The sequence below is a fragment of the Orussus abietinus genome, unplaced genomic scaffold, assembly GCF_000612105.2.
Source record: "Orussus abietinus isolate OABI.00-Male unplaced genomic scaffold, Oabi_2.0 scaffold23, whole genome shotgun sequence".
Lineage (NCBI taxonomy): Eukaryota > Metazoa > Arthropoda > Insecta > Hymenoptera > Orussidae > Orussus > Orussus abietinus.
In genome coordinates, this window is record NW_019394258.1 from 1,046,825 (window position 1) to 1,059,349 (window position 12,525).

Below are 12,525 nucleotides of genomic sequence, written 5' to 3' on the forward strand. Positions count from 1 at the left end.
TTCCTGCGCGGCCATTGTTAAATCTTCATTCAATTTAAGATAAAGGATTCCGGATTAAAGCATCCCCGAAGAATAGATAATTACTTCCTTCCCTACATTCGGAGGGTCCCTTTAAGGTGAAGTGAAACCCCCCTCAAATCAGTCGACTCGAATAAGACACTTTTCTTTTTTAAGGGCATTGAATAGAATCCTCCGAAACTTTGACACATGAGTAGTGAGCACCTAGGAATTATCTTGATACTGTCAAGATTTGAATTTTGTGAAAAAAATTCTTTAACATACCCCAGACCAGAACGAAAATGGCGTCAAGCTCTCGTATTTCGATCTATATGCAATTATTGAAGGCTCTAATATGAGAAACAAAAGTGCCAGGACAATTGTACGACAATTTAGAACACTCTGGTAATCGATAAACTCACATTTGAACGGGATAAAAGCAAAAAAAGAGTCTTATGGGCTTCTATGCTAAAACGATGGGAATACGAAGTCTCGGAATAAAAATTCCGTTGACACGGAAATCATAGATGGCGCAGGGGGTCCCTCTGCAGTAAATTAGGGCCTCGAAAACCATGAATCCAGGAGATTTTTGGAGTTTTACTTTGATTTCTTTATAATGATTGTACGAAAACGATAAATGGAATATGCTATTTGGTACAATACTCAATATAATTCGACACAGCTGTCAATATAAAAACGAACGACGGCAACGTATCTAGAAAAACCTTCGTTTACCGACGTCGACCATGTTCCTCCACGTGTTTCACTTCAGTATAGCTTCTTGCGCATCGATTTATTTATGAAAAATTTGTCAACAAAGCACCATTTAATTTGAGTTACCTCCCGCATGATATAATCGCGTAGTTGGAAATTTAAACTCTATGACGAGTCTATTGGTGCAAAGAGTTAAGGTGGTCATTTAGTGCTGGTCCTGGGTAAGCGAATCTCAGCGCTGCGGGGTTTCCTCTGGGCCTGGGAAACTTGATTCCTTCAGGAATCAGCCATTCGGCCGAAATTCCCGTGCATTCGATTAGGGAGGATCCGTGGTGGACATCGAAGTTCGACTCGGGTTCCTGGGCGAACGGAAAGGCCAGGGCGACTGCTAGGATTCCGGATCAATGCCCTTTGCAGCCGAGTGCATCGGGCCGAATGCACGCGCAGGTGAAATACGCTTTCGCGGGCCAGTATGTATCTCGCGAAACGCAGTTTGCGTCCGAATCGTATCGTTACACCGGCCGGTGATCAATAATACTGAAGAGAACCCAATTTTGTGCGCGCCATGAATTCGCGTTGTTGTCAGCCGACGTCCGTGTGACCGGGACATGAGCGGATTGACGGTCCCGCGAACTACTCACGTGTTTAAGCCTTTCCTCTTTTTTCCTTCTCGATTTTCTTCTCCACCGATTTTCAGATCTAACCTAACCTAGCCTACCTAGGAACTCTAATGAAATTTCAAATCCTTGATATAATACCTTGAAATTTGTGGGCCATTCTTTTTAATACGTATCCGCCTTGTTTGCGTTAGGAATTCAAGATGAATTGTTATTATGAGAAATGATGTGGAATCTAGTGATGATCTTGGATTAATGTTTCTCGACACTGACTTTTAAGTCCGTGCAGCTCATTAACGAGTTAGGTGCTTCCTTCTTTCGATTTTCTTCATCAGGGGGTCTTCGCTGAAGTTTCCCAGCTACGAAGGTAATTGGGTTGACTATCAACGAAAGTACATATTTGCATTGCAACGATAATGTCGCTTCCCTCCGATTTTGTCCGGATTATCCTTAGCAGCGCGTGAACGGCTCCGAATTGATTTTATGGAGAAAATATCCCTAACGAGGAGGAAGAACCCGAACAGGCCGAGATTGGGAATCCTGTTAGAAACTATCCGAGTCGAAATTTTAACCCTAGGTGGAACGTCTAATTGTAGACCTTAAGTGAGTTTTCAAATTATAGGTATGTCACATTATTCGTTTTATAATGTTATCGTATAGCTGCGGAGGAAATAGTAATATCAATGTTACGTAGATTTAACGTGCATGTTACGTAGACGTAAGGTACATGTTAGTAGACGTAAGGTACATGTTACGTAGACTTAACGTGCATGTTACGTAGACTTAACGTGCATGTTACGTAGACGTAAGGTACATGTTATGTAGACGTAACGTGAATGTTACGTAGATGTAACGTGCATGTTACGTAGACGTAACGTGCATGTTACGTAGACGTTCTCGTGGGTCCATTTTCATCTCGTCGCCCTCACGGAGACAAATTCCGGCAGCACGAAGCTCGCCGAATGTAGAGGAAAATACGAGGACACCTATAGTATAATCCTAAGGGGTGCACATTAAGGTGAAGTGAAACCCCCTTCGAATCAGTTGATTCGAATACAACACCTTTTTTTTAAGGGTATTGGACCAAACTGTTCGAAACTTTGACCCATGATCATCTAAGAATTGTCCTGACACAATAAAAAATAGGATTTTTTGAAAACATTTTTTAATTTAGCCCAGACCAGAAACAAAATGCCGTCGAGCTCTCATATTTCGATCCATATACAATTATCGAAGGCTCTGATATGAGAAACGAAAGGGTCAGGACAATTTTACGACAATTTAGAATACTCTGGTAATCGATAAACTCGTATTTGAACGGGATAAAGGCAAAAAAAGTGTTTTATGCGCTCCTATGCTAAAATGATGGGAATACGAGGTCTCGGCGTGAAAATTTAATTGATCTGGAAATCACAGATGGCGCAGGGGGTCCCTCTGCAGTTAATTAGATCCTCTGAAACCATGAATTCGGGGGATTTCTGGAGTTTTTCTTCGATTTCTTTATAATTATTGTACGAAAACGAGAGGTGGAGTATGTCATTTAGTATAATACCCAATATAATTCGACACAGCTGTCAATATAAAAACGAACGTTGGCAACGTAGGTATTTAGAAAAATCTTCTTTATCGACCTCGATCAAGTTCCTCGACGTGTTTCACTTCACCTTAAGCTCACCGCCTTCGGAGTTCTCCTATCAGTAGGCACTCTCTGCAGCCTTTCCGTTTCGCGGAAACTTTCAGAAATCAGATAGAGTACGAGTCATGACTATGCATTAGTCCTTCGGGGCGTAGCTGGTGTGCCGCCATATTGCGATCCCTCGTCTTCGCCAGGAAACGAGGAAATGAGGCGGGAAATAACCGAGGCTTCATTTCCGCTCAGCTAAAAATTCCCCTCCTAGGAAACGCAGCCCCGAAAGAGAGACTCCCGTTCATTGCGGATGTGGAGAGGACCGATTTTGCGCTCGCGATACGGCTAATTATTGAAACGTCCCACATCGAGGGATCCTCCTCTTTCGGGAATTCTTCATCACATCCCCTTCCATTCAGCCAAGTTATAATTTCTACGCTTCTTAAAGCTATCTCGAATTGACGAAAAATCTTACTCAATTAATTTTCTGGGTGCAATTATTAAGACATTAATAATTGCGATTAATTTTCTGGGTGCAATGATTAAGACATCTTAATGATGTCTTAATATTAATGGCTTATAATAATGGTTTTTTCAATGTATGTTGAATGTCAAAAATGCATATTTTTGAAAACGGCTACGTATTTCGCTAGCTTTTTGGCTACAGAAACAAATTCTTTTTTGTTCATTGTTCTAGCTTAAACCTGGACTGAGTTATCGTGTCCACCGCAGGATCATCGATTTTCGCAGCGCTCCGGTAAATCGTCTTTCAAGCCGCCATTTTTGTAAATAAAAAAAATACAAAAAATGTATTTTGTCGTTTAATAGTAGTATAATACCTTACTGTACTTTAATTGGGATAAAAACGTTTTAATTCTTCGAAAAAAAATTCTTGAAAAACCGTAATTTTTCGGTGGGTCTAAGTGGTGGTAACCCCTTAATATACGTAAACGTACCTGCGGATAGTCGCCGAATTTGGTCTGATAGTCGAATACGTAGAGATAGGAGTTCCTATGAGATTGGCTGTGAAGATCGGCGGTTCTCGTAGCCGGAGCCACCGTGTTCGCGTCCGTCAAAGCCTCGAGCATTTCGTCCCTGAAAAAAGTCAGGACAATCGATGTTGGGTATTTTGATTCCGTGCCCGTTTCCTATGTATTGTGTGGGAAATTAATATCCGCGATCAAGCGACCACGTGTCTGTACACCTCCGAACGAGCCTTTACTAATTGCCCGGAAATGCGCGCAAAAGTGTTTGCGTTAGTTCCCAATCTCGCTTTGGAAGAGGAGAGGAAAAGAGAGGGGCCAGAGATGCGCCCTCCTCCTCTGTCAATTTTTTGATGGACGAAAGCGTGAAATGGCAGGCCGTTACTCGGGCAAATATTCAATTAAAATCGTCGGCCCCATGGGAGAAAATATGCCCACGATGGTCGGACGCTCGGCGTTCCGCCAATATTTGCGTGATAATTCCGGGAGGATTTCATTACCTAATATTTACAGGATGCTGCACCGGTCTCTCCCAGTCGGTGTATTCGTTGATGATCGTCGCCAAAATCTCCGGCTGGTGGTAGGTGTAAGTATTGCGAACGAATTCTCGAAGGATTTTCGTACGCCGATCCGCCTCGACGCCGAATTGGGCATCATCAGCCGTAAGCGAAAAGTAGGCCTCCGATCGCACAACTCCGACCATCAGATCGTATCTGAAATTATAATTCGATTCTCTGGAGATTGACTTTACCCTGACGAGTCAGAATTTATTTATTATTTCACCAGTTACAACAAACCATTCACGCGTTATAAATCATTCTAAATGACTTTTTCCTTAGACATACCCTTTGGAAGGATCTACCTACATCATTGCTCCTACATTGCAGTGACAGTCCTGATTGTATAAGATAGATATACTAATTAGCGTTACTTTATTAAGTTTCCGGGTGCATTCAAACAATAATTTCTTCCACGGATTTGTTGCAAAGCTTAGGAACATCCCCAGGTATCCTAAAGTATAAGAGTGGTACTTCAGACTCCACGTTATCACGTAATTCGATTCTAATTCGATTCTCTAAAGATTGACTTTACCCTGACCAGTCAGAATTTATTTATTATTTCACCAGTTACAACAAACTATGCACGCGTTATAAATCTTTCTGAATGACTTTTTCCTTAGACATACCCTTTGGAAGGATCTACCTACATCATTGCTCCTACATTGCAGTGACAGTCCTGACTGTATAAGATAGATACACTAATTAGCGTTACTTTATTAAGCTTCCGGGGGTATTGTAACAATAATTTCTTCCACGGATTTGTTACAAAGCTTAGGAACATCGCCAGGTATCCTAAAGCATAAGAGTGGTACTTCAGACTCCACGGTATCACGTAATTCGAATGTAATTCGATTCTCTGAAGATTGACTTTACCCTGATGAGTCAACATTTATTTGTTATTTCACCAGTTACAACAAACTATGCACGCGTTATAAATCATTCTAAATGACTTTTTCCTTAGACATACCCTTTGGAAGGATCTACCCACATCATTGCTCCTACATTGCAGTGACTGTATAAGATAGATACACTAATTAGCGTTACTTTATTAAGCTTCCGGGTGTATTCTAACAATAATTTCTTCCACGGATTTGTTACGAAACTTAGGAACATCCCTAGGTATCCTAAAGTATAAGAGTGGTACTTCTGACTCCACGTTATCACGTCCATTGCTGGGAATATCAGTATAAGGGCACTTTAGCGTGCAGCGGATGAAGGGCTCGAGACCAGACCTTTAACATTACATGTAATGCGATACTGAGCGACGTTGTAACATCCAGTAGCCGCAGAAGTGACAGATTTGCGTACACGATCTGTACGTCCATCTTGATTCGACGCGTGTACACACTGTTGGTCACAAATAGTGTGCAAAAGGGATACAGCCAACCTCGCCTCGGTAAAGGTTGTGGTTGCGGCCGTTTCATAGACCACTTGTGACATGTGCTGCAGATGTATGCCCATGGGCGAATTTAACGCAGCACGTAACGTGCTCATGGTGCAGAATTTGCGAGCTTCATCCCCCGAATTCAGTTCCACGGTTCGTGGGGGGTCTGATGATGAGTTTCGAAGGGGAACCATGACCTCCGTGTTTGTTATTTACGCCTCCTCTACACCTTCTGGAATGGAAACGACTCGAGGGTTGACACAACATCCTCCAAACGCACCCCTTTCGTTCCAAAGGTTTCTCATCCACTTTGGAATGGCTCAGAAATCAAAGGAGTAAATTAATAGACTTCTCCATGTCGCACTTGATGACTTTCCTGTCCTGGGCTATATCGTTACCTTCCATATAATCCACTCTAATAATGTGGTCGTACTTAGTTTTATTGCGAGATTATGTAGCTCTTTTTCTTGTTATTCCTTTTTGTAGGCCAATTCAAGGAGAAATGGACCTTCTTTTTTAGAATGTTTATATCCTTTGGTAAGGAGTCATCGAGCAATGACATCTATGGCAACGAAGCAGTTCTTGTTGCGGTTTAAAGAAAAACGTAACGGAGAGTTTAATAAACGAAATACAGTATTGGTACTTTAGTTGATCGAAGGAAACGAATTTAGTCAAGAGAATTAAAATTCAATTCACTGAACTGAAATGTTTTTTGCGGGTCTCTTTCCATTACGAGCATTAATATATTTTAAATCAATTTTATAATGTGCTTCTTTTCCTCACATCTACCGCCCTCTAGTAGGAAGAACAATTACAATTAATTATCAATCACTCCACAGGCTTCTCTGGTAGGAAAGAACAAAGCAGCGTGCAGCTTTAATCCTAATCCTTTTCCACAATCGCACAATTCTAATTACACGAAGCCGTAAAAATGTACATCCACATATATACCTTCAATTGTACAGCCAAATACCGTTCGTGATACCACAAAATTCCGCCTTGATAATACCATCGCGTTTCGTCCCACTTTTTCCGGTATCATTAAATCGTCACGAAACGATGGTTACTTGAAAATACACTTAGGAACACAATGATAGTACAGAAAATTGAGGCTGCAAAAATACCAAGAACGGAGGACGAAGCGTCAAAGAGGGTTAAAAACGGGGATGAGTTTCCTGTCTTAGAAATTAAATCGAGTAATTACATTAATCATCGCGACATACTTACGAACACGACATAATACTCGTCACTGATTAGGTTATTAGGTAATTCCTGGTTACATACCGCAACGGGTGCCAAAAAGACAATCGATGGGGCAGAAAATCATGTTAACAATTACGTGTAACTAAGGCTGCAACCATGCAGATAAATCGGCTTCCGGTGCAGCTATAGCGATGCAAGTGAGGTCAGAGTGTTAGAAATATTCAGCTGGACGCATTGCAAAAAGAATCAGTGAAATCGGATGGAAAGTAACAATGTTGGAAGAGCATTGCAACGGGCTCGTAAGTGAAAAGTATCGGAAAATCAGGGAGACAAAGAACGCGTTGTGAGACAATGTGACGCTAATTTTTGACTGACTCCCAGCTATAAGACATCTCCATGTTAAAAGTATTTCCTCCGAACTAATTTGGGGGTATGTATTGGGTTAATCTCGGGTCTTTTCAATTGCAGATAGTCTTGCCGGTTGCAGGATTCCGGCTCCGCGGGGCCGTAAATAATTTCCGTCGCAGTTACTTTCCCTGGGACACTTTCCCAGTGTAATCGGGCTTATTAACTTTTACGATAGAGCTCGGTTCCGGTACACTCGGTGTCGTCCTTGCTGCCGTGATCACCGTCCTCTCCGAAATGGCCTCCACGTTTCGAGGTGGTCTTCATGCCGCTGCACGTATCGCATGCCCAGCGATGTGGGCTTTCGTATATTTTTTTTTTCCCCTCCCATTTCTCTATCCCTCTTTCCCTCCGCCGGCGAGGTTCATTTTTTCCATTTCATTTAATGAAGACTGCTGGGGCTAAATTCCGGCATTGTTCCGCTCGCTCCTTTCAGGATTTTCGCCCAGCTATTAATTTTCGGGCTTAGACGGCTCTTCGACGTCCGCTTCTGGTTGATCAGCCTTGGGTTCAAATGGAACCTCGGAAAGTTATCGTCCGGGATTCCCTGGGGACTAATTGATCCTTCGAGAGGGAGAGGATTTTAACAATTGCGAACAGGAATACCGGGAGATACTTCCGAGGAATGCGTTCCAGATGTACCTAGGCGATTTTGTTCGTTTCGACTTATGTTGTAAAATATTAAAAAGAGACACGCATTTTGTTAATACATGGTAGTTTGATAATTTAAGGAGTGAAAAGAACCCTGGGACTTGACCCTCAAAAATAAGTTATTAACATTTTCGTGCAAATGGGTTGATATTTCCTGCATTCTCTTGAGGGTTAATCAGTGATTCCAAGCACATATCATTTTTAATTCCGGTTATTAGAAAATAACAAGGAACTGTCTTTGGGGGTTGACTTTGGGAGTGGTTTACACCCTTTGAAATCCCAAATTAGCACGTGTAAGGTAAATATATATGTCTGTTACCTTTCAATATACAACATATATCAGAAGCAGTAAAATCAGTAAGGTATAACAGGCGTACTTTCTTCGTTAGTAGGAAAAAAGAGTTGAAATTCAACTTCAACTTCCACCACGTGTAATGAATAGAAGTCCATTACTAGTTGGTGAGTTATTGTGTATTTGTGGTTTAATTGTGAAATCTGACTGTATTACATGTCTCTACATCGTCAGTTTCAAAGGGACCATTCTCTCCCCTGAATTATGATCATTTTGATATTGTCGCGTGACGTCATAATCGTGACAATAAATGAATAATCGAATGAATAGACGATCCCGATGTACAACATGCATTGTTACCGAGATGCACGATATTCCTGTTAATAAATCATTCCCACGCCAATTTGCTCGTTATATTTCGTTATGAATTAACATGCCCTAGAGCTTTGACACCTGAAATTCGTTCGACTTGTTGTCAGCTTATGGTTTAAATTAGTTACATTTGTGAGAAGTAACGTACCAAAGTACGTACCAAAGCCATTTTAAAATAGTGATAGGAAACGTTATTTCTCCACGTGAGAATTAATTTCACTTATCGTTATAGGAAATTCAGTTGTTTTTATAAATTCAGCTTTCATTTCTCGGTGCACTTAATGCAAGCATTTTTTCGTTGTCTTTTATATTGTACGGGTGATATGAAAAATTATTTATCACCACAGAAGTGAAGTTTCGTTTACCTGGAAAGCCTTGCTATGACGTCCTTCCGCAAGAGGATATTGTTGAGGGTGTTGATTGTGTCTACTTGCAAAGTATAATCCTGATCTTCCGGATCCCCGGGATCTATCACAACACCGTCTATGCTGGGACCGAACGCCGGCGCAAACTTTAACCCTTCTACCGGAACAGACACCAACAATGACAATGGCACTTCTCGTAAGCACCGAAGTAGACTCTGGGGGTCGCCTGCAGCCTGGAATCAGAAAACGGTTTATCGTTTATTGTCGCATTAACTGTAGATATTTCTCTTCGTTAGAGCGTTTATCGTTCGTTTGTACGTTTGCAACGAAATTTCCCTCACTATACGCGATGAACTTAATCGACGAAAGAAGAATTTCCTCCTACAAAATGAAACTCAGGGATTGTTTTATATAAAAATAATTACTGAATAATAACCCGAATTAATAACCCGAATTTCACCGTGCGTTACGAGTTTAAGTCCTGGTATTAAGGTGATGTGACAGCGACGTCGAAGAGGTTTTGTTTATAAAACTTTTCTCCCAACTCGGTTTACCGAATAGCTTGAAACGTTACAACGTGAATAGGGAGACCATAAAGAAGGTGCTGAAACTCATGAAATTTCAATTCTTTTCAAATTTGTTTATACTTATTTTAAAAATAGTTTATAAACAATTAAATTTCGCCAGTTTCAGGACCTACCTTAGGGTCTCCGTATTCACGTTTTAAAGTATGAAACGATTTGAGACACCCAGTTCGTAGAAAAGTTTTATGAACGATTGAGCTTTCAGATGCCACTTTCACATTCCCTTAAAGGTGCCACTGTCCAAGATTTTCCTCAATGCGTTCGAATTAACCGCATAAGCTTCTTGGAGGAAATCGTCTCGTTTTACGAGATTTGAAAATTGAATTTTCCTCGAAAAATCACCTTCTGGGATTATTATTATATAAATTTCATAACCCGAATTCTACCCTGCTTTACGAGTTTAGGTCCTGGTATTAAAGGTACCACTGTCCAAGATTTTCCTCAATGCGTTCGAATTAGCCCCATAAGCTTCTTGGAGGAAATCGTCTCGTTTTACGCGAGTTGAAAACTGAATTTCCCTGTAAAAAGTCACCTTCTGGGATTGTTTGTACATAAATCCAGTGACCCGAATTTCACATTGCGTTACGAGTTTAGGTCCTGGTATCGGAGGTTCCGCCATCCAGGACTTTCCTCAGGGCGTTCGAATTAGCCGCTCAAGGTCCTTGGCGGAAGTCGTCTCGCTTTGCGATCGATGGGGCAGTACTTTAATGGTCCCGTTGCCGTGGAACTAGCAATGGCGGTTCTCCAGATCCCGAATGAGCTGCGGAAACGGTCGAGCTCGCGTCCTTACAAAGCAACCCGCTTCCGGGCGGTGATCCGCGCCTGTAGAGCTGATAATTGAACGATTGCCTTCGGTCAGCAGCGAACGCAAATGAATCGCTTTAGCACCGACAGTAATCTCCTCTACGAATCCTGATTTCTATCACCCTCCTTCCCCTCGGTGCAGCTAATGCATGCATCATGGCACCGCAATCGAATGGAACTCCATCCCGGAATGCAGAACTTTGATGGTATTTCACCAACGTGCTCTTAGGTGGTCGCGTATCCGCGCACTTGTAATCTAATTATTCAGAAATTTACGTCGTTCCTGCCTTAGAGTCGCCCCTAAGAGGAACCATCATTATCGCGAGGGGCTTTCAATGCTTAGAAAATTATTAACAGCCTTGGAGGGCATTTGTGCGTGTCCAGGAATTTCGTCGCCACTTATGGACAATATATCTGTAGTTTTTTTTTTATGCACTAGTTTGCGCAATGGTCATGTACTTTATTTTGTTTTATTTATTTTGTAGTCTGTGTTTTTTTGTCTGCTGAATTACATATTTAAGTTTGTATCGTGAAACTAGGGAAAGTAGGACGCAGGGCGTTATATTAATACATAAATCTGTTTTTTTAAGTTGTGAAGTGCAGACGAATCATTAGGCACATAAATGACTTACCGAAGAACAGTTCAGGTGTTTCGCTACTTGCATTGCATAACCGGATGCCCCTCTGACCAGTGCCCAAGGGGAAAGTGCACTTCCGGACATCAGGACACCTCGGTGGAAGAGGAGACCTGAAAGTAAGAGAATAGTTAGAAACAAATGTATCATCGACCCGAGTCTCGCCAATCGATTTCTGTTTCACTGTTCACAAATGAAATGAACTAAAATTTGGTTAACTTAAAATGACGGGAAAGTAGCGTTTATGAAACTTTTCTCCGAACTGGATGTACCGAATCGTTTCAAACTCTACAAAGTGAATATGGACTCTAGAAGGATCCACCCGACACTCATGAAACTTTAATTTGTTAAAAATTCGTTTACAGGCATTTAAAACATTTTCTATGAAAAAAAGATGAAATTTAATGGATTTCAGAACCTTATACCCATTTCGGAGAAAGGTCTTGGAACGATTAACCTCCGAGATGCCACTTTGACATCCCCTTAACCAAGACGTTTACTGAAATGAACCAAATAGAGTCCACCAAGGGATTTTATTCAATGAACCAACTATTTCCAAAGCGTACTCATATGTTTCAAAGAGCTAGAAAGAAAATGAAATTAATGAAAAAATGAAATTTCACGAAGAAAGGAAATTTTATGAAAAATGAAATTTCACGAAAAAAATTAAAATGCATGAATTTCAGAACCCTCTACCCATTTCGTAGAAAGGTCCCGGAACGATTGACTCCCGAGATGCCATTTTAACATCCCCTTAACCAAGACGTTTACTGAAATGAACCAAATAGAGTCCACCAAGGGATTTTATTCAATGAACCAATTATTTCCAACGCGTACTCATACGTTTCAAAGATCTAGAAAGAAAATAAAATTAATGAAAAACGAAATTTTATGAAAAAATGAAATTTCATGAATTTCAGAACCCTCTACCCACTTCGTAGAAAGGTCCCGGAACGATTGACCCCCGAGATGCCACTTTGACATTCCCTTAACCAAGACGTTTACTGAAATGAACCAAATGGAGTCCACCAAAGGATTTTATTCAATTAACCAACTACTTCCAAAGCGTACTCATATGTTTCAAAGAGCTGGAAAAGGGACTTAAGAGGCGATATATAGTTTCTTTCTAGTAATCCCCGCACGCTTCCCTATTTTCGTCATGCCGCGATTTAATATCGACACATTGATGGATCGGGCGGATCGGTCCGATTCTCGGAGGTCTCGTAAAGAGTGGAACGACGTTTGCTTAATTCAGAGGGGACCGAACCCGACCCAAGCTGTACGTTTCCCGTAGAATTTTATAATTCCACTTGGTTGCCGGCTCGGCTGGCC

General features: G+C 41.3%; 1 protein-coding gene across 1 annotated transcript in view; it reads right to left on the bottom strand.

Moving 5' to 3' along the window:
• LOC105696645 (neuroligin-1) overlaps nt 1–12,525 on the bottom strand; it is a 63,303-nt gene that overhangs the window by 14,173 nt on the left and 36,605 nt on the right. Inside the window, exons 4-7 of the mRNA XM_023434521.1 lie at nt 11,191–11,306; nt 9,171–9,403; nt 4,439–4,651; nt 3,912–4,050 (exon numbers count right to left, since the gene is read on the bottom strand). Of these exons, the coding sequence (XP_023290289.1) occupies nt 3,912–4,050; nt 4,439–4,651; nt 9,171–9,403; nt 11,191–11,306 (701 nt within the window). The remainder of the gene's footprint in view (nt 1–3,911; nt 4,051–4,438; nt 4,652–9,170; nt 9,404–11,190; nt 11,307–12,525) is intronic.